Source organism: Silurus aristotelis (genome assembly GCF_946808225.1).
Source record: "Silurus aristotelis genome assembly, chromosome: 23".
Classification (NCBI taxonomy): Eukaryota; Metazoa; Chordata; class Actinopteri; order Siluriformes; family Siluridae; genus Silurus; species Silurus aristotelis.
This window is the reverse complement of record NC_139596.1, coordinates 16446022-16469654: the sequence shown is the minus strand read 5'-3', so window position 1 is coordinate 16469654 and position 23633 is coordinate 16446022. Positions and strand designations below refer to the sequence as shown.

The 23633-nt window shown below is 40.6% G+C and overlaps 1 protein-coding gene across 2 annotated transcripts in view; it reads right to left on the bottom strand.

Moving 5' to 3' along the window:
- The window catches only part of rtn4r (reticulon 4 receptor), a 96883-nt gene that overhangs the window by 24162 nt on the left and 49088 nt on the right, over positions 1 to 23633 (bottom strand). The window contains exon 1 of one of the 2 annotated variants that reach the window (XM_083527414.1): positions 10523 to 10589. The exons of the other annotated variant lie outside the window; for it this stretch is intronic. Within the exon in view, the coding sequence (XP_083383540.1) occupies positions 10523 to 10529 (7 nt within the window). The 5' untranslated portion in view covers positions 10530 to 10589. Of the gene's footprint in view, positions 1 to 10522; positions 10590 to 23633 lie in introns of those variants that run through there. 2 annotated transcript variants of the gene reach the window in all.

Sequence of the window (23633 nt, the reverse complement as noted above, 5' to 3'; positions counted from 1 at the left end):
CTTGTTTGTCTTGAATAATGAGTCTACTGTACAAGGATCTGCTTAGTGTTTCTCCAGTAATTATCATATAACTTATAGATAACTTACTATCATTTGTCATATTGCCCCCAAACACTATTCCCAGTTATCCAGGCCCCCTGCTGAGGAGATGGGATTGTGTGTTATAATCACAATTGCACTTCGCCTCAAAAGAAAATAGATGATAAATACCACACACTGCTATTTAAGATCATTTTAGGTTACACATCACTAATTATCTTTTACTGTTTTTTTTTATAAGGATTGTTGAAGCACTCCTTACCTTACTGCTAAATTAGAATTGACAATCGCGGTATGTTAGTGATATTGAAGTTGACATTATAGTTTTGCAGGACTGCACCCCTCAAACAGTATGCTGATAATGTACTAGTAATGTCTGTCATTAACAATTTCGTCACACTGAGCAAAAACTGGGGAGTAGAAGGATAGCAAAAAGTTTATAGAAAGAAGCTGTGAAGTTCCTCATGTGCACGTAAACCTTCCTTTGCTACAGATTATCATTGCCACGTATATTAGCCAACACTGTTCCTATGAGACTCCACCACAGACCCATGGGTTTGTATACGTTAACTTAAGCAGGAATTTAAATAAAGAAAGATCTGATATCTCATATACTGTTTTTAAGTCCCAACCTCTTACAGAGATAAAAACAGCTCTTTTTGACAAAATTCTTTCTACACACATATGGTGCTGTAGCATGGGTCAGGTTAGTGTCGGCTCTCATGTTAGCACCGAGACAGGATAAGCTTCGCTTTGAGTTCCTTATCATGCCGACTAAACAAGCAAGATTGCATCTGGGACCTGAATAGTAAGGCTAAAATAGAAGCAAAACTGGCCTGTGAAATGCTAGCTGCAATGCTATGTAGCATTTTGTAGTGAAGTATTATGCATCTGTGGCTTTTTATGTTACATTTACATTCATCAGTATATGGTCATTATGACCACCTAGCATACAATCGATTGGAATATAGGGGAAATCATTGCATTGAAGTAGAAACAAACCATTAGAAAATATTAACCTGTAATTGTGACTAGGAAGAAAGGAGTTGTATTTGCTGTATCTTCTTCTTCTTCTTCTTTCGGCTGCTCCCATTAGGGGTCGCCACAGCGGATCATCCGTCTCCATACCACCCTGTCCTCTATATCTGCCTCTTTTACACCAACTACCTGCATGTCTTCCCTCACCACATCCATGAACCTCCTCCTTGGCCTTCCTCTTTTCCTCCTACCTGGTGGCTCCATCTTCAGCATTTTTCTACCAATATAATTCATGTCCCTTCTCTGCACATGTCCAAACCATCTCAATCTCGCCTCCCTCACCTTGTCACCAAAACATCCTACATGTGTTGTCCCTCTAATAAACTCATTTCTAATCTTGTCCATCCTCGTCACTCCCAACGAAAACCTCAACATCTTCAGCTCTGCTACCTCCAGCTCCACCTCCTGTTTTTTACTCAATGCCACTGTCTCTAATCCATACAACATCGCAGGTCTCACCACAGTCCTATAAACTTTCCCTTTCATTTTTGCAGATACTCTTCTATCACAAATCACTCCTGTCACTCTTCTCCACCCACTCCACCCTGCCTGCACTCTTTTCTTTACTTCCCTAACACACTCTCCATTACTTTGCACTGTTGACCCCAGGTACCTGAACTCCTCCACCTTCTCCACCTCTTCTCCCTGCAACCGCATCACTCCACTTCCCTCCCTCTCATTCACACACATGTACTCTGTCTTACTCCTACTGACTTTCATTCCCCTTCTCTCCAGCGCATATCTCCACCTCTCCAGGCTCTTCTCAACCTGCTCTCTACTCTCACCACAAATCACAATATCATCTGCAAACATCATAGTCCAGGGAGACTCCTGTCTGACCTCGTCCGTCAACCTGTCCATCACCACTGCAAACAGGAAAGGGCTCAGGGCCGATCCTTGAGTCCAACCTTCACCCTGAACCAGTCTGTTGTACCTACTGCACACTTTACTGCCGTCACACTGTCCTCATACATGTCCTGCACCACCCTCACATACTTCTCTGACACACCTGACGTCCTCATACAATACCACAACTCCTCTCTCGGCACCCTGTCGTACGCTTTCTCTAAATCCACAAATACACAATGCAGCTCCTTCTGTCCTTCTCTATACTTCTCCATCAACATCCTCAAAGCAAATAAGGCATCTGTGGTGCTCTTCCTCGGCATGAAACCATACTGTTGCTCACAGATGGTCACCTCTTCTCTCAGCCTGGCTTCCACTACTCTTTCCCATAACTTCATGGTGTGACTGATCAACTTAATTCCCCTGTAGTTACTGCAGGTCTGCACATCTCCCTTATGCTTAAAGATCGGTACCAGCACACTCCTTCTCCATTCCTCAGGCATCCTCTCCCCTTCCAGAATCCTGTTAAACAATCTGGTTAAAAACTCCACTGCCATCTCTCCTAAACATCTCCACGCTTCTACCGGTATGTCATCTGGTCCAACCGACTTTCCATTCTTCATCCTCTTAATCGCTGCTCTCACTTCCTCCTTACTAATCCTATCTACATCCTGCTTCACCAACTCCACATCCTCCAACCTTCTCTCGCTCTGATTTTCCTCATTCATCAGCTGCTCAAAATACTCCCTCCATCTTCTCAACACACTCTCCTCACTAGTCAACACATTTCCCTCTCCATCCTTTATTGCTCTAACTTGCAGTACATTCTTCCCAGCTCGGTCCCTCTGCTTGGCCAATCGGTATAAATCCTTTTCTCCTTCCTTAGTGTCCAACCTCTTATACAGTTCCTCATATGCCTTTTCCTTGGCTTTCGCCTCATCCCTTTTAACCTGCTGCCGCATCTCCTTGTACTCCTGCCTACTCTTCTCATCACTCTGTCGATCCCACTTCTGTTTTGCCAATCTCTTTCCCCTAATGCTCTCCTGCACTTCCTCATTCCACCACCACGTCTCCTTGTCTTGCTTTCTATTTCCAGATGTCACACCAAGTACTTTTCTAGCTGCCTCCCTCATCACTCCTGCAGTAGTTGCCCAATCATCCGGCACCTCTTCACCACCACCAAGCCCCTGTCTGACCTCTTCCCTGAACCTCACACTACACTCTTCCTCCTTCAGTTTCCACCATCTTATTCTTCTTTCAAACCTTACTTTCCTCCTCTTCTTCTTCGCCTCCAAAACCATCCTACAGACCACCGTCCGATGCTGTCTAGCTACACTGTCCCCCGCCAACACCTTACAGTCTCCAATCTCCTTCAGGTTGCATCTCCTACACAGAAGATAATCCACCTGTGTGCACCTTCCTCCACTCTTATACGTCACCCTATGATCCTCCTTCTTCTTAAAATACGTGTTCACCACTGCCATTTCCATCCTTTTAGCAAAATCTACCACCATCTGCCCTTCCACATTCCTCTCCTTAAAACCATACCTACCCATCACCTCCTCATCACCTCTGTTCCCTTCACCTACATGCCCATTAAAGTCTGCCCCAATCACCAATCGTTCTTTCCTAGGTACACCATCTACCACTTCATCTAATTCACACCAGAATCTTTCTTTCTCCTCAATCTCACAGCCAACTTGTGGAGCATAGGCACTGATGACATTTATCATCATCCCTTCAACTTCCACCTTCACGATCATCACCCTATCAGAAACTCTCTTCACCTCCACTACACTCTTACTGTACGCTTCCTTCAGAATCACCCCTACACCATTTCTCTTCCCATCCACACCATGATAAAACAGTTTAAACCCACCTCCAATGTTCCTGGCCTTACTCCCTTTCCACTTGGTCTCCTGAACACACAACACATCTACCTTTCTCCTCTCCATCATATCAGCTATCTCTCTCCCTTTACCTGTCATAGTACCAACATTTAAAGTACCAACCCGAACCTCTACTCTCCTACACTGCTCCTTTTCCTGCCGTCTCTGTAGACGCCTTCCTCCTCTCCTTCTCCTCCTTCGGCCAACAGTAGCCCAATTTCCACCGGTACCCTGTCAGCTAACGATACCTGTGGCGGTCGTTGTTAACCCGGGCCTCGACCGATCCGGTATGAAATTCTCATTTGTGATCCGCATATTTGATTTGGCACATGTTTTACGCTGGATGCCCTTCCTAACGCAACCCTCCCCATTTACCCGGGCTTGGGACCGGCACTAAGAGTACACTGGCTTGTGCCCCCCTAATGGCTGGGTTAGTTGTATTTGCTGTATACAGTATGCTTATTCCAGAAAAATAGCCTGAAGATCTGCACTTCCCATAAACAGGTCACAAAAAAAAGAAATTGTGAACATAATATTGGGTAGGTCCCCCCTGTGCCACCAAAAAAGGATTTGACCAAAGTTTCATCAGTTGCCCTTTTTTGGACTACATTTGAAATCCCCACAAGACATCCTGTTTTGGAGACACTCTGGGCTATGTTTTCCCAGCTTTTGTGGATAATTGAGATTTGTACCTAAAAACAGGTCTTTTCAAACCACTCAGTGCAGCTAAATGGTTCTACCCCAACAGCTTAAAAACCCATTAAGTTTTTTAACAACTCAAGAACTTTGCAGGTGGATTTGGACTGTAATTCAAATATACAGTCTACTAAAATGGCTGAAGATCCCAGGTTGCATGAACTGTTCTGCATGTAAGTGCCTATCACTGAACACTCTACATCATCATCAAAACGTGATGGGTACCGAATTTGTTGAGTTCCGAAGCCGACGAGTACCAAGGTATCACTGTATTCGAAATCTCCTTCTTTCAGCTTCTATTATAAGGGGTCGCCACAGCGGATGATCCGTCTCCATACCCCCCTGTCCTCTACATCTGCCTCTTCCAAACCAACTACCTGCATTTCTTTTTTCCCCACATCTATGAACCTCCAAGGGACTTCCTATATTCCTTCCTGGTCGTCCCTCCTCTGCACATGTCCAAACCATCTTAATTATGCCTCCCTCACCTTGTCTCCAAAACGTCCTACATGCGCTGTCAGGCGTTTTGTATCACGAAGTATCACTGTATTCAAAATATTTTTAAAATAATTATATGCCTAAGAATCTCCCTCCACACCAACAGAGGTCACCATCTTCAGGATACTAACCTACTTCCTCCATTTCACCTTATTTTATCAACATATCTTACTTCCAACACACTACTGTATAAAGTTTATTATATTAGTTTACAGTCAACTCGGGTGTTTGTTTTCCTGTTGATTATAATTTTTTTAATATTCTGGTATTTTGAATCTTCAATTCAAATCACTCAATATTTTCAATTTCTGATTTGTTCGACGTTTGTTTCTGATTTTGTGGTTCGACCCAGCCTGCTCTCCGGACTGCAACACTGTGTGACGTTCAAGTTCCATAAACTCTAAGCTAGAACAAAATCTATCTGTCATTGTGTCAGAGTTTTAGGTGTCACCTGAGCAAGGGGGAAGCCATGGCATGAACTGTAAATGACACAAAGAATGATTGTCTTGCTGTAAAACTGAGGCTGAAGTTTGGAAAAGAGAGACCTAGGAGTGACTTTATACACATTTAAAGTACAAAATAGTAGAAAATAATAGAGTTTTACCTATGTTTTTTAAAACTACTGCATCAGAGCAGTGCTGCGATAAATTTCGATCCTTTAATCAAATTAAAATTCAGACATTTCAATCTATATGTTCTATATAATGATACTCTCCCTAAAACATACATCTTACACAAAAAAATAAATGGAGGTAATAAAAGAAAAAAACAGGTCTAATGAAGAAAAAAAAAGAAAACGAGTCTCAATCAGTTTCCCAGAGCTTGGTCTATTCTCCAGACGAGGATCTGCGTAGGATTTAACCGATGCACACATAACCCACACAGTGCATCAACCTCAGTTCTTCGACACCAGCTTCTTACTGATCTCTTTCTCTCGCTCTTTCTCTTTAGCATGAGTAAACACCCTGGAGACAAATTGACCTGCAAAAAAAAAATAAAAAAATTTGCTCACGCCTTTTATCTCTTTTCAGCTCTCTGAACAGGCTACGAAACGCATTAAGGCCAGAGCAAACGGTAGACTATTTTCTGCCTCTGTGGTTAACACTAGAAGAGCTTAGCTTTTTTGCTAGCAGGGAAGTTAAAGGGTGCATTGTTTTCATTCAAGCGCTGAGGCAGGTTAATCTGCAGCGTGAGCATCAGTCCACAGGATTTATGATTTTTGAATCGTTGCTACTGTGATATGGGAAAACCTTTTTTTTTTTTTTGTGGTTAGACTGAACGCAAACAGAACTTCTATGACAGAAATGTCCATTCGCTAAAGGGGAAAAGACGCGATTACTTTCGCTTTCTGGTGAAATTTGACCTGTGATTTAAAAGCCAATTACACCAATAGAAATCAATTAGGCAGGATTTTTCTGGTTGTAAAAACAAGAAAACAAGGACCGTATTACCTGTTTAAATTGCATTCACAATTTTCTTATGCTTGCTTGATGCACAGACAATAATGAAGCTAAAAATTGCCTTTGCTTCGACTTTTTATATATTTTTTTTTTTTTAGCCTCAGGATTTTCTTATTAGATATTCTTGTGTTAGCACCTCTGCCAGCAAAAGGTCTATCATGCAATTGCATCACCTCTGAAGCCTTATGAACCTTCTTTATTTAGTTTTTTTTTTCCTATTAATTAGCATTTTCCCCACAATTGTGCTCTTCGTGATGCGGGCAATGTGCTGGGGTTTAGAGTCAAGTCCTTGGTTCAGCTTTTCTACATTTCGAAAAAGTTACAGAGAAAATAACGAGCGGAAAATGAGTCAAACAAATCAAAAGGATGCCCTTTGTGCGCTATTACTACTCAGAGGTGAAATGAGAGCGAATTAAGGGGTGTAGAGGAGAGATTGTAGAGCGCAGCAGGAGAGCCGGAGATAGATAAGAACGAGGAATGAGCAAAAACGTGTAAGCACTAGGCAGCTACTGTAGGATAGGGGGGCAAAATAAAGCCAGTAAAAGAGTGACAGAAAGAAAGAGCCATGAGGTTGGAGGAGGAGAAAAAAAAAACTATGGAGTGACAGCAAAGACAGCAGGACGCTTTAAAGTCCAAGCACTTGAATTCAATCAAGTGTTTCGAATCCCTTCCAGAGAAGGACGTGAGAGGCGGGACCATCTGTCTCCTGTTTGGTGTTCGCTGCTGTCCGTACTGTAAGCCGACAATTACAAGTCCTCCCCCATGTCCTCTCACTACAGAGTGTGAGGTTGTAGAGTCGCAGCATCACTCCAAGCCCGGAGGAGACACTTGTCTCACTCGTCAGAATAGTAATCAGCAAATTTACAAAACTGCATAAAAGGAACAAATTCACTTGGTACCACAGCAGAAGCTCGGATCTTGGCTATTTTAGCTTTGAGCATCAATGGAGAAAGAAAACATAATAATATGAATTATTATTATCTCAGTCCACTTCCAAACTGAACCCTAGTGTGAGACAATTGCAATGAAAAAGTGATTTGACTCTGAATTAACTCAGCTACAGGATCTAAACCAAGATAAGTTGTGGCGTTTTCTGTGCAGTTTATTTGCCTTTTTCCATCGCCATAATTATACCCCATAAATAAAAGAGTCTCCACACATACAACTGAGTAAAACCACAGCAAATAACGAACAAACCCTAGGATTTTTTTGACTTATCTGCATTAGTGTACCCTAAAGCAAGGATGTGCTAAATTGTTCCACTTTGGAGTGGACTAGTTGGGAGCTATCATTTATGGCATAACATTTATGGCATTTTGCAGACACTTATTAAGAGTGACAGAGCAGTTATGGGGTTAAGGACCTTGCTCTGGGGCCTCACAACCTTTTGAGCCACAGCCCCAATGCCTTAACCACTAAGCTACTACCTCCCAACTTGCATTCTTTTTTTGTAGCTCAGCTTTTGAGGGTCATAGTTTGGAGGGTATAATTGAAATATGAGGTTGTATCAAAACGTTTCGGGACTAATGTTGCTAACTGGTGCTATTCCGACCACATGTATTACCACATCTGCGAATCAGAGAACAATCCACATGCTCACACCTCTCCACCCACCCTACTCGTCAGATTTGGCTCCTGCAGACTTCGCCCTCATTCCAAAGATGAAGATCCAGCTCAAAGGTTGCCGTTTTGACACCATTGCTTGGATCCAGCATGAATCGCATAAGGTGCTCGACAAGCTTAGAAAAGAAGACTTCAAGGACACATTCCTGAAGTGGCAGGAACACTGGGAGCACTGAATTGCTTTGCAAGGGGACTATTTTGAAGGGGGTAGTGTGTAAACAGATAAATAAAGTACTTTCTTGTAAACAGAGCTAGTCTCAAAACAGCAGGGTCAGCCATGCTATAGCACCCCTGGAGCACAGAGGTTTAAGTGCCTTGCTCAAGGGCCCAAGAGCGAGAGTTTGGCAATATCCCTGATTTGCTTCCACCTCCCAACAAAGTTCGAATTGGCCCCTAGATATTTTGTATTATTCAATAAGTTTTGAAATAGGCTTAAGGTATTGTATGTTATTATAAATTATTGCAAGTGACCGTAAGAGGTATAAAGGAGGAGTAGAACAAGAATCATTTTGGTCATTTACCCCATGCATTGTAAAGGGCACCTATATGTTTCCTGCCACCCTGATTTCCACCTACAACTACCCATTTACTTACTTGGCCCACTACAATGTTTAATTGACAGCCTACAAAATACCAAGATCATTCTATCGTTTTGAACAACCAGGAAACTATAAAGTTCCCTAGTCTACTTGAGATGAAAGTTGAAAAGGTTTATTATGTCAGGTTTACTGATGGTATTTGGCAGCAATTTCCTTGTGGGTATTGCCAAAATTTAAACCTCTATAATAATCAAGATCTCTATAAACGGTCTTTGAAGCATATGATATGCACATTTCTTTTTTCTTCCAAAGGTGATACCTGTGCTCCTTGAGTTTTCCAATGCAGCAAGCTAATCAGTCCTTGCTAAAATTAATAACAGCAACTGCATTATTTAGCACCTGCCTGTGTTCCTTCATGCTGGGCCATTTAGATAAAGCTCTCGCCGTTGCAGAAGACAGATTTAGTGCAGGAAGCGTGGAAGTAGGAATGGATGCCCAGAGTACCAACACCCACTCTGAGCTCCTTAACTCCACCTTTTCATGCTATTCCCCTTTGCACTCCTCTTTCGAAAATTTTCTCCATTCATTCTTATCTCTCTTGCGTCGCTACTTTTCTCGATATTTCATCTGTCCTCCGTGTGTTTCCACTCCAAATTTCTTGATCTCCCTTTCTGGCTCTTTGCACGCTTCGTTTTTCATCGCCGCACCGTGTCTCTCTGTTGCCAGACCTGATAAGTGCTCGTCCTATATGCACCCTCACCATGGATCACTCCCCTTTTCTCTTAAAGGTCACAACTCTGCACTTCGTTCTCTCTCCCTAATGCAGAGAGCTTATCAGGCAGGCTTTTATCTCCTGTCTGACAGTAAAACATAGAGGGAGGTCGATCCACACTCCTGTACACACACCTCGCTAAAAGTATAAGGGGTTTACATGGAGAGTGTCACGACCTAGGATTCAGATAAGAGAAAATATTGTGTGTCAGAACATAACCATATCATGGAGACAGATGTTTCGGGGTTTGATTGCCAATGTAATATATGGTATTTCCAGAGATATTATGGACAAACTTATAAATCTGTAGCAAAGTCAAAATCAAAATGGCAGAAAGTAGCAGGCATGTCACTGTTTTTTTTCACCAAGATAACGCTAAACTCGCAGTCCGTATGGTGTGATAAGAGATTAGAGGAAACAAAGGGATCTAGTGAACATCTAAAGTTAGCTAGCACAAGTGTGAGCAACTAGCAAAAACAATCAGGCAAAGGTGTTTTATTTTTTCCACCTAGCGAAATTAAATTAGCACTAGATACTTCATGCTTTCTAGCATCTTCTCCAATTGAAGTTGATTAGCTAATTAGCTGATCTGCTCACGCTGTCTGATGCTTCACTTTTCTTTTGCTTTTTCACCTCTTTTTTGCATCTAAAAAGGCTAGGCTAATACATTTTAGTGGAACCACATCCACATTCTCAAGAGGGACTTAAATGTATAGTGTGAAAAACCCTAATCAAGCTGTACAAGTCTGCTCGCCTTTTGGAGAAGAATGCTAGCACATGTAGCTTTTTTTCACTGTATGTTATGCTAATGCAAAATGCGATTTTGCTTTGTGTACCCATACGCTGTTATACATTAAGGATATTATAGTACTGATAAAAACTGGGGACTTTTAAAGAACTTCAGATCTAAAGTCTGTGGCATCAATAATGTTTTAACTGTAAAAAAAAAAAAAAGCATTATAAGGTTGATAAGGATAATTTATCAAATGTTTGGAAACCATGCATTAATGAATGCAGTACAGTAGCTTTTCTCCCTTAATGCTAGATTTCTTCTTGAAAGCATCCTGAAAACGAGCAGCTCCATTTACGTAGCATTTTTCAACCCAAGCAAGTGCTAATTACCTAGCATGTATAAAGATGTCCTCTCGAAATGAACCTGTGTCTTTTTTTTCTCCCTGCAGTCGCTTGGCCGCGCACATCTGCAATATGTACGCGTGTAATGACTTGGCTGACTCCAGCTTGTGCTTTATTGTGGCGCTAATGAGAGCTTTCAACACACAGGACCAACCTTTCCATGTTTCGAACAGCCATTATCGACTTTGGAGAAAGGCGTCGTAGGTGTGTGTGCTATGAAAGGCCATTTTCGGCAACAACAGATGCTGCATCATTGAATTAAAGCAGAGAAGGGAAGAAAAAGAAGAAGATAAGGAAGAAGAAGGAGCATGGTTTACTCCTAGCATAGGCAATTAGCTTTCATGCTTTAGCTAAGTGGCTTTATGTTTTGCGGGGCTTCAGGCATTGCTAAGCATGACTAGCATGCTGGACACATCATTAGGCCAGAGAACACACACCAGGATGGCGCTGAGGTGGATAAGGTGATTAATTCACTTTATATTGCCTTCGGTTCTTTTTTTTTTTTCTCCCCCTACCTGGTTATCCCTACAATATTGATTTTCCCCATCTCTTGCCTGTGTCTTCTACTCCATCCTAAATCGATATGATATTCTTTCTCACACAGCTTTTGTTGTGCCTGATGCTGTACGAAGGCCTATTTTATTTCCTGTTTACCTTTCTTTTTGTTTTCCCCTCTCAGTTTCTGGAAAGACACGTCAAAAGCGACAAAAACACTTCACGGCCCTATTCATAAGCCAAGACAAGACACGGCAGGGGTTTTTTTTTTGCTTACGAAGCCATTAGCTGTGATCACCTCAGCCTGCCGCACCTGACAAAAGACATTTCTCGAAAGTGCTGAATCGTGAACACTGCTTAGCATCGTCAGGGATGGCCTTGCTAATTTGAGACAGTCCTGCATTGTTCAGTATGTCAGGACAGACTGTCTTGGAGCTAATAAAACTCTCGAATCATTCGCTAGGCCTGTTTTTTTTTTTTTTTGTGTCCATAAGCATTTCTTTCCTACAATAATGATTTGTGACTCAGACATTTGGGAAAACCATGAAAGTGCTGCAATGTGGGGTAAGATGTGAGCTAAAAGCTCTGTGTATCAGCCATTTTTAATGAGATAAACACTATATATATATATATATATATATATATATATATATATATATATATATATATATATATATATATATATATATATATATATATATATATGTATGTATATATATATATATATATATATATATATATATATATATATATATATATATATATGTATGTATATATATATATATATATATATATATATATATATATATATATATATATATATATATATATATATGTATGTATATATATATATATATATATATATATATATATATATATAATATATATATATATATATATAAAAAAAAACATATCATTGTTTAAGATCATCAAACTAATTTAAATATTATTTAAAGATAACACAAGTGAACACAACATGCAGTTTTTAAATGAAGGTTTTTATTATTAAGGGGAAAACTAAATCCAAAACTACATGGCCCTGTGTGAAAAAGTGTTTGCCCCCCCCCCTGTTAAAACTGGTTTATCACACTTCAGTTGAATTTCTCTAGCCACACCCAGGCCTGATTACTGCCACACCTGTTCACAATCAAGAAATCTTTTAAATAGGACCTGCCTGACAAAGTGAAGTAGACCAAAAGATCCTCAAAAGCGAGACATCATTCTGAGAGCCAAAGAAATTCAGAAACAAATGAGAAAGAATCTAATCGTTCTTAATAGAGATCTATCCGTCTGGTTAAGGTTATAAAGCCATTTCTAAAGCTTTGGGACTCCAGTGAACCACAGTGAGAACTATTATTTACAAATGGCAAAAACATGGAACAGTGGCGAACCTTCCTGGAAGTGGCCGACCGACCAAACTAACCCCAAGAGCACAGCAATAATTCATCCAAGAGGTCACAAAAGACCCCACAACAACATCCAAAGAACTGTAGAGCTTATATGCCTCAGTTAAGGTCAGTGTTCATGACTACACCATAAGAAAGAGACTGGGCAAAAATGGTCTACATGGCAGATTTCCAAGACCAAAACCCCTGCTGAGCAAAAAGAAGATAAAGGCTCGCCCCAGTTTTGCCAGAAAACATCTTGATGATCCCCAAGACTTTTGGGAAAATACTCTGTGGACTGACGAGACAAAAGTTGAACATTTTGAAAGGTGTGTCCCATTGTGTCTGGTGTAAAAATTAACATTGCATTTAAGAGAAAGAACATCATACCAACAATAAAATCTGGTGGTGGTAGTGTGATGGTCTGGGGCTGTTTTGCTGCTTCAGGACCTGGAAGACCTGCTGTGATAAATAGAACCATTAATTTTGCTGTTCCTGAAGGAGAATATCCAGCCATCTGTTCGTAACCTCAAGCTGAAGCGAATTTGGGTTCTGCAACAGGACAATGATTAAAAACACACCAGCAAATCCACCTCTGAATGGCTGAAGAAAAACAAAATGAAGACTTTTGAGTGGGCTAGTCAAAGTCCTGACCTGAATCCTATTGAGATGCTGTGGCATGAAGTTAAAAAAGGTGGTCCATGCTCAAACTGAATTACAAAAGTTCCTCCACTGCGCTGTAACAGACTCATTGCAAGTTATCGCAAACACTCGATGGCAGTAGTTGCTGCCCAACCAGTTATTAGGTTTCGGGGGCAAACACTTTTTCACATAGGGCTATGTAGTTTTGAATTTAGTTTTCCCTCAATAATAAAAACCTTTGTCTAAAAACTGCATGTTGTGTTCACTTGTGTTATCTTTTACTAATATTTAAATGAATTTGATGATCTGAAACAAAGTGTGACAATCATGCAAAAAACTAAGAAATCAGGATAATACTTCATACATCACTGTATATAAAATTATAAGCCCTTCAGCATTGAGGCATATGAGCCTACAGTAATGCCAAAGCTGTTTCTGAAAACAGCCGGTCTATGAGTCATTAAAATCGCCCTGTGTCATTGCTCTGCCCCTGCTATCAGCTCTCCCCCAACACTGCTTGTTTAATGGCCCTGTGATCGTTCTCCAGTGTTTCTTAATTAGGTTTGGGTGCTTTTAAAGTTCTCTGCACAAAGTCATGCACTCTCAGGGTGGCCAGTTTTAAAGGCTTTGGATAAACTGCTAATATTGGTGCATGAAATTAACTTTTTTTTCCCTCAAGTTCCTCAAGCATCTCTTTTCAGTCTTAGAGCTTCATACAGTGTTTAAAATATTCAATTTTCCAGTTTGTCCTTGTTTTGTTTCTTGAACATTGTAAGCTTTTACAATGAAATAGCCAAGAGTTTTTTTAGTAAATAGGATTAGTTGAGATTTATACAGATCTGCAGAATGTTTCTCCAAGAATGTATGGAATTAGTAAGGATTAAATCAGGAGAAGGTGGAATTGTTCAGGAGATCCTGTAGGAGTAGATAAAATTGCTTGTGATTTATTCCGAAGGAGGGTTTGGTCAGGATTCCTTCAGGGACAGGTGGGATTATTGAAGTTTCTGGTAGAGTGGATGGAATTGGTCAGAATTCATTTAAGCAGGTGGGATCAGTCAGGAATTTCTGCATAAGTGGATAGGATTGTTAGATTCCTTTGAGAGAAGTGATTAGTTAAGGGTTTCTCCAGGAGTGGATGGGAGTGGTCAGTATTCATTCAGGAGGAGGTAGTATTAGTCAAGATTTTCTGAAGGAGTGAATGGGAATGGTCAGATTTCATTGGACTAGATGAGCTTGGGCAATATTTGTTAAAACTTTCACCAGATTTTTTATATTTATATTTGAATGGTATGTCTAGAAAGACACACGTGACAAACCTTCTAGAGAAAACGGAATAAGTGAAGGAAGGAGAGATGGAATACTCTATGGCAGCTTGCACACTAATTAGTTTGCTTTCTGAGCTTGAAATGGATATTCTTTGTCTTCGTTATTTAGTGTGGTTTGGATTCACACTTGAATAATGCAAATAGAATAAACCAAAAGAACATCTGACCGTGACGGTGTTCTCACCCTGCCTAAAAGAACCCCAACGGAAGTACAAACACCAGGGGTTGATTAAACACTAGATTTCAACATGCACCAAATGTTCCTCTTCAGTATAATGACCTGTATTTATCTTAATTAAACTTCATGCCTTCTGGTTCTTTCTGAGTGTGGTTTTCTAAGATCATTCAGTCCAAAGCCAACAATTGCTAATATCTAAGCTAATCTACAAAAAATGATAAATTAATAAACCTTTCCATCTTTCATTAAAAACATGGATTCCACTCATTGTTTTTTTGAAAGCTTCAGCTGAAATCCCTGAAACAGCTTCTGCTTCGATGAATTAGCCATCTTAACAAAATAGACTTATCTATCCGCAGAAGCCTTGGAAAATGATTCCTCAGCCCAGAATGGAAAGTTTCCAAATGGATTTCTAATAAAACCATAAAGGAGGAGGACACAGAAACTGAGAGCAGGTTGTTGTTTTTTTTTCTTTCTCTCTCCCTTCCTTCAGCCTGCCATCTGCTTTGCCAGGTTCTGTCGACGCGACAGGAAGTCCCTCAACGCCAGCCTTGCTCCACGGCAAGGGACTCTTGGAGAGATTGGTGGCACAGGTACAAGACAAGCTAAATGTGGGCTAAAAAATAAGGCAAGAATCCCTCAGGAGATGATACGAGCCCAGAGCGGAGATGATCGAATCAGGCCGACACGAATAGTAATGCAAGTAGGCAGCGTATTCATGGGTTTTGAATCGAGGGGTGCGTGTGTGTGCGTGCGTGTGTGTGTTTTTAGTACAATAGAAAACAAACTACATCTGTAGAACATAAAGGAAACCGAATGAAAGAGAGACAGGCGAGGGAGGTTATGCGGACCGGATGTATGGAAGAGCACTGAGGAAGGGTGGGAAGACTGAACTAGCTATAGCATCAACTGAAATGAGAGAAAGCGAGTCTGAAAGGAGAGCTAGAGAGAGACACAGTATATTAATAGGCTTCTCCGATGATCTCTCTTTCTCTTTCTCTCCTTCCTCAATCCAGTCGATAAGAAAAGCTCAAGCTTGCCCCCTAGTGTTTGTGGGATTCCCCAAAGAATCAAATAATCAGATCAAATAATAGATGACCTCCTTTATCAGCAATGTGAGATTATACTCACAGCTCACATATAATACTTTACATGCCCATATGATTTAGACGCCTTGGTATAACTTGCTGTAGGCTTTCAGAGACACCAAGACAAAACATCTTGCTCTCGCGTTTGGTGCATGGTAGCTAAGTCAGGATCGTTCTATTTATATTAGTTGAAAGATACAAGACAACATGAGTCATTGAACAAAGTATTCAAGCCATGTTTTTACTGTTAAACTGGGCATCTCTTGCTGGTATGCATGCTTTTTGTCCAAAAAAAAAAAAAATCCAGACAGAGCCTCACTACAGATTTCAGAAACACGATAAGGGCTGATGCAGACGTTTTTTTTTCTCTTCCTACGGAGTAAGCCATCTGTGTGTTTTAGTCTCGGTGGAGCTGGCTAAAGGAGAGCAGCAGGAGCAGGACGGACCACAGCTCATTAGAAAGGCAGAGAGAGAAACAGCAGGTTGCCTCCCTCGCTTTCTCCCTTTCTTACACTCTATGCTCCCTCTCTCTATCTCGCTCTCTTCTGTAAAACTAATATCGACCATTTACATCCAGCAACATGACTCTGATAACGCCACCGTTTCCTTGCTCTTCCCTTTCCGACGCTTTTTTTTTTGGGGGGCATGGTGCTTATATCCTGGCTGAATTAGATAAAGCGCTGAGAATCATGGCTATCGCAGTTTTAATATCGGCGCTCTGCCCGCAGGCCAGTGTTTGTGGTAGTTGAATTTATAGTGCTACATCTACCCTCATCCCTAGAGCAAGCCACCAACATGGACTAGTGAATAGTTGAATTATGAGCTGATGCAACCAGAAAACAAACAAGAAATAGCTTCATTAGCTATTTTACATTAGCATTAACAAATGTATTTTCACATCACATACATAGGGCTTAAAGCATGTGAACTGCCTACACAGATTAAACCATATTTTTAGCAACAAGTCATTTTATTTATTTATTTTTTTTTTGTCAGTACGACTCACCTGTATTACGTAGTGTGATCCGATTCCGATTCTATTCAACACAATGCGATTCGAAAAATATATATGATGCTACGCAATATCATACAGAGAGTTTGGTTTTATTCCTTCAAACAGACAGCAAATCCTAAATTTACTTAAGTGCTTCATGACTTTTAATGCAGGACGATTTCATAAACAGGATTTTGTAGTGAAAAAAACGGAAAAGGAAAAAAAGATTAAATAAAACCCATTCATTTTCCTGTTATGTATCCAGGAAGTTACAGCTCTACCTCTGCCATGTTAATCTGTATTCTATATGACTCTCAGGACACGCCTCGGTCTCCGTAGTGTTGCGACGCGTCATGTTCACGTACGTAGCAGCAGCGGTGCTGAGAGAACGCGCTCGAGAAACAGTTTAGAGAGGAGAAATGGATCAGCATACAAAGTGTTGGTCACAAATAATTGATCACTTTTTACATAATAAGTATATCTACTAAAATATATTACGATAAATCGCTTTTTACCAATGCAAATATGTTAAGGATGCATCGTGATCCGAATACCAACTTGTATTCAATGCACATTTCATTTCTATCGATGCATCGCATCATTATCTTTTATTTCGATGCTCCGTTGCGAATCAGTGAAATATTACAGTAAATTATTATCCCTATCCTCTAATAAAGAAACTTTTAAGGGACATTAGTTTAACGTGCATATTAATAATTCGCTGAAACTGTTGCAAGCGTGGAAATGTAGCAAGTGTGTTTTATAGTATATACATAGACACTTACTTAAAGGAGAATTTTATTTATATATATATACCGTAATTCCCGGACTATTAAACGCACCCAAATTTAAGTCGCACCCACTGAATTTTACAAAGATTATTTTGAACATAAATAAGCCGCACCTGTCTATAAGCCGCACCTGTCTATAAGCCCCAGGTTCTCACACTGAAACTAATGAACTTTACACAGGCTTTAATGAAAGACAGTGTCTGTTACACGGCTTGTATCTAAACAGTAGCCTACCAAGAAAGTCATTGTTCACTGTCTTCCTTCTTCCTTTCACAACAATTTTTCTCAGGAGTTTTTTTTTTTTGGCATCGTCGTGCGTTTAAAAATCACCATCGGTGAATCTTTTCTCCCGATGCCGTGCAGCTCAGAACACAGGTGAAGTGTGTTTTCATGCCTGGTTGTTTTCAGCGTGACGAATGATTCGCATTTCCTGTAGACAGTCCAAATGAGCGGCAGGTCAAACGTCAGAGGAACATCATCCATATTTATGATGTGGTGCGGCCCGATTCAGTGGGAGCGCATCTGATTTAATATAAAGAGTTTCATTGGTTCACCTGAACCCGTTCGACAATTTCATTGGTCGAATGTTATGGGGTTCAATTTTTTGGCTTGAAGTTTGTGAACCCGGGAAAAACCCAGGAAAAACCCATAAATTAGCCGCTTCGTTGTTTAAGCCGCGGTGTTCAAAGAGTGGGAAAAATAATATAATATATAATTTCCCCCAGTATGTTGGGGAAGAAGTTGGGAACCTCTGGCTTCTGTTATGTTCAAAAGGTCATTAATTACATCCTTATTTTCTGCCAAATGCCAGTTGTTATAATTGGACTGATTAGAAATTAGTAGGCACCCACTAATATATAATATATGCAATTTTTCAGAGGATGGCAATGGAATGCAGCACAAGTCAAGTCGTATGGACTAAACAGTGCATGTGTGAGCATTTGCAAGTTGACATTCACTTTATTTAACTTTAAAGTTTCTTGATTCTGAAGATTTCATCTCACCTATTTTTCACCAAAAAGTCTCTGTTCATTCTATTTTACAGAGAATCACATGCAAGACATTTGAAAAGCATAAGCTATACATGTTTTATGCCTTTCTCAAAGCCTGTGTGAACAGAGACAACAGAACAGAATACTCCTCCATGGGGTCTTGGTTGGATGATGTCTTTCCACCCTTTGAAACCCACATAAACAACTCCATGGCCTCTGGTTGTTTTGTTCGCTTGTTAGGAAGGAGTTTCTGTGGTTTAATCTCTACAGAGGCTGTTCTGTGGTCGTATATTGATCGACTGCACACCCTTAGTAAGAGTGATCCTTCATAAACCCACCCTGCTCTCCGTGATAGGCTCTGACTGATGATCGGTGTCATTGTGCCCAAGAGGACACCAGCTGCATCCGCCACTCTCTGCTCCTTCTTCATCTCCTTCGTTATCATCCTCGGTGAGGAAGGAGCAGCTCCTTGCTTTATCTTGCCCCACTCCTCGCCTCGAGTGACCACCGGCTAAGATTGGCTGCGATGATGTAGCGTCTGTGTACATTAGGTTTATTTATTGAAGCACTGCCACGTCTTTAACTAAGCTTATAGGTCATTGATTCCCCTGAGACAGAGGCGGTGAGGAAGAGCGAGGAGGCTCACTGGGAGTCATTCATGTGTGGAAGCCTTCATTCCAGCTGCCAATACCTAATTGCTAAATGGCATTCATCTGCATTAGTGAGGATGTCCTTTACATTAGAAAAACATGAGTGAAGTAGGTTTGATTTATACAGCAGCAATGAAATTCATTAATATCTTTTGAGGTATTTATTGATCACTTATAATTGTCAAAGGTCCTTGTTCGTCTGTCTTTTTCCTACTCTTACTTCATTTCGAAGATTTTTTTTTTTTTTTTTACGTTAAGTTTGAATCTGATTCTAATTAGGGTACATAGAAGACTCCAGCAACAGGAACTTGGGATTACAAATATGCAGATTCTATGCAGAAGACCACAACAGATTGGCTCATTTAGGAGACTAAATGTGATAACATGATACATGGGATATAATATAGATTGAGATAGATATAGATATACGATAGATAGATAGATAGATAGATAGATAGATAGATAGATAGATAGATAGATAGATAGATAGATAGATATACTGTAGATATATAGATGGATAGATGGCAGTATGATATTATAACATATTACAACAAAACTGGTGAAGTGAATAGCACTGATGTTCTCATCATGGCACCTGTTAGTGGTTGGATTTATTTACTAGGCAGCAAGTGAACATTTTGTCCTCAAAGTTGATGTGACAGAAGCAGGAAAAATAGGATTTGTGTGAGTTTGATAAGGACCAAATTGTGAAGGCTAGATGACTTGGTCTGAGCATCTCCAAAACTACAGCTCTTGTAAGGGATGTTTCTGGTCTGCAGTTGGTGGTATCTAACAAAAGTGGTCCAAGGAAGGAACAGCGGTGAACACGTGAGTCGCGAAGTCTGGCCCGTGTGTTTTCCAATCCAACAGACGAGCTCCTGTAGCTCAAACTGCTGAAGTTAATGCTGTTAATGGGTCAAAACTATTTTAGCAGCAAAAGTGGGACCAACACTAACAGGTGGGTAAATATCCCTGACTTAAAATGGAGATTCGTTCTGATGACCCTGTCATAACTTGAAAAGATCACAAGTCGAGACATGGCACCGGTCAGAAAGAATACATAACTTACATTATTTCCGTTTTATTTCTTATCTGATTCTGAACGATATTTTATTTTTGAAAATGACTGGATTCTCTCTGCCACATCTGTCTATGACTCACTCTTGATGCATGTCATAATGCTTCGGTCACATGCCTTAACCTTATCCTTTACCTTCTTGAAGAGGCTGCTCCAGCCGCTAACACATAATACGTTACGGCTAAATTCAAACCCCCATGCTAGCAAAATAAACAAACAACAACACAGTGGATTCACGTTTATTATTATATTTAGAAAATGCCAGTCGTATCATTTTATTTTGTTGCATTTATCCACCGCAATTTAAAGGCCGGTCCGTGAAAATATTGTTCCGACATTAAACCGGTCCGTGGCGAAAAAAGGTTGGGGACCGCTAGTATATAGCACCCAATCACCAGACATTTATGTATGTCTAAGAGAGCCTTGTTTTCTAAGAATCTAGTGACTATTTTAAAGATAATATGCAAACCTCTATAACAAAGACTTCACCTTTTAGAAAGGGGTTCAAGCAGAAATCCTGCAGAACTAAAAGAACGTTCCAAATACAGGTCGTCCTCTACTTACAATGGAGATACGTTACGACTACGATATCATAAGTCGAAGATGGTACTATGACTGTGACGGTCTTTCTTGCTTCATGCTAATTTTGAATTTTTTTCTGCTCTTAACTGAAAGCTTTCCTCTTCTTTTTCACTACAAGCAGGAGACATATTTGGGCCCTTGGAAGACATGCTTTTATCACTAAGAGTGCTGTTTAAAACAGAAATAAATACACACTGAGACAACTTTACTCTGTCGACCGCTAGCGTGAGTGGGGCATCTCACAGGGCGAGAGATACGCTAATCCCAGCTGTGCATCCAACCCTGCTGCCTGTGCCTGTTGCGTAAAATTTGTAATATTTGTACAATTTTGTTGTATCGCTTTCATCACCGTAAGATCGAAAAATTGTAAGTCGAACCATCCTGACTCGGGGATCATCTGTATTCTTTTTTTTTTTCAACCCACTTCAAACCTCAATAAATATTCTGTATGCTTTCAGGTGCACTTGATTTTGAACATCAGTCAAGTAAACTGTAAGGTTTTCTGGACAACAGATGGTTTTAAACTTGAAAAACATGACATTCAAAACAGAAATGACCTTGTATAAGAATAAATAGAGATGAGATCTGGGGTTATATTTCAAATATTTGTTGCAACTATAACAAGAGAAGCATAACAATCGAAGAGGAACATCGTAAGGTGCACAATTAGACTTCTTATCCAATCCCTGAGATGTTTTTGGAACACGTGAGTGAGTTGATAGTACATGCAAAGGGAGGAAACTCTTTGCCCACAAGGGAATTCGTATAAAGCATTGTTGTAGCCACTAAACATAGAAATCTCAATAACAATTACAGAAAGGGATTTAGCCTTGAAATAGACTTTCACCCCATCCAGGACATACTCCCTGCCTTTCACGCTGTGTTCTTGGAATAGGCTCCGATATGACCCTGTTCATTCATAATTCATAATAAAATATAAAATATTTTAGTCACCAAGTCAACACTCAGAAAGTTTCAGTGCACTCGAGAAAAGTGTGTTTAGAGTCCCTGGCGTCGCTCTGAGTAAGAACCTTGATCGATGGCAATTAATGGAAGCTCAGCCACCATTTTCCTCTTCTTCTGAGCATGCCATGCGTTCCTCAGTCTCCTCATTATGATTCAATAACGCATAGCAAACAAAGCCTGAGATCCTGCAGTGATACCTAAACCTATTATCTCAGCACTTCTGGCTCCTCTGCCATGACAAATTGGTGTAGGCTTTAAGTGGAATGGAAAAAAACTAGCCAGAATGCAGAAAGTAAAATGATCCAGATAGACAATGTGCAGTTGAGCAGTGCAGAATCCTATAAAAAAAAAACCCTGAATATTACATGACGAGAAGCAGGACATTTTGGTATGAGTGGTGCATGCCCAAGTCGTCATCCGTGTACCTGCCCGTAGCTCATGAATGATAATGTTGCCTTATCGAACCCCATAATGGCACTTTTGCTTAAAAACAAAAACAAGTCTGAAACGAACCTTGGATGCTGCTGTGCTCGGTGTTGCCATTGATCAACAAAAAGCCCTCGCCCTGCCGAGGCTGACAGGGGCCTTTAATTAGTCCCATACTCGAAGGTCAAAGTCATTTGCGTGCCGCTTCAGCCGGCTGTTTGAACAGGGATCAAATCTACTAAAGAACCAAACAGTGCCGGGTGCCTGCCATTCCCCAGATTTTAACATTGTAAACAGGCAGCCGGGGCAAGTTGCAGTTCACATCCCTCCGTGGCTAATCTGCTGCCGAGCAAACACGGACATCGACAATCGAGAACGAATCCCGAGTAATCCTGGCACAAACCACATTTTATCAAAGTGCACGCTGCAGATAAAAGAGGCTTTATTTGTTTTGCGCTGCCGCTGTTGCATGTGCATTATGACGAGGGATTTCGAAGGGTTTTTACCGCAGATAGGGGTGGAGTATTGGGGGGGGAGCAAGCCAGTTTTTTTGTTTTATTATTATTATTATTATTATTATTATTTATTTATTCTGGCAGGTGCGATTTTTTTTTGGAGAGCGAGACGTTATCTTGCTTATCTTCTTGTGCTAAGTACCTCAGACTGGCCTTTAGGAGATTAAAAGAGAAGAGCTGCTTGTTCGTTTCTGGGCTAAGCCACCTGGAGGAGGCCACAGTGGCAGTTCAAACTCCTGAGCACTGATAACATCTGCATTCACATAAACAATTGCTTTCACTCTCAAATAAACTCAGTCACTTGCCATTTCCCCACACAGTGACTGGCATACACAAACACACACCCACATACCCTCCTTCCTTAGGGAGTGGGACATTTCTGAGGTATCGGAGAGAGAGGCGGGGGAGGGGGGATGGGGGAAAGACAGACGGCAGCCTTGTCTAAGCTCAGAAAGTCTGACAACACATGAAATAGGGTTGCTCAGAGATTCGCCGTCGACTGCTGACTGACAAGCAAGACACCCGGTGGAGGGAGAAAGCAGCTGACAGAACAAAATGGAGTTTCCTTAGAACTCCCTTCGATTGGTTTATCGCCTCGTTTGTCAGATTTCCACACTTGCTTATCCATCACTCATTGGTTAAGAGCAAACCTGTCTTAATTTCTATCCGTTCGAGGCATCAAACAGGAAAAAAGTGAGAGAAATATGCCATCTGTGTCTGAGAAGGAGAGTGATTTCTCCTGGAAAGCTTCAGCAAATCCTCTGCCAGAACACCACTGCGAGCTTGTCTCGTTTTTTTAATACAGAGACACTAGATACATTTTTCTCCTTTATCTCATTCATGTCTTTGTTAAATCCATTCATCGCCTTCTTCATAGTAGCTATGTGATGAGTAGATCGAGAGTGACAATCTCAAGGATCACAACTAATCTCTGACACTTAAACCGAATCAGTGCACACAGTAGGAGCCATAATCGAGTGACAAGTGATATT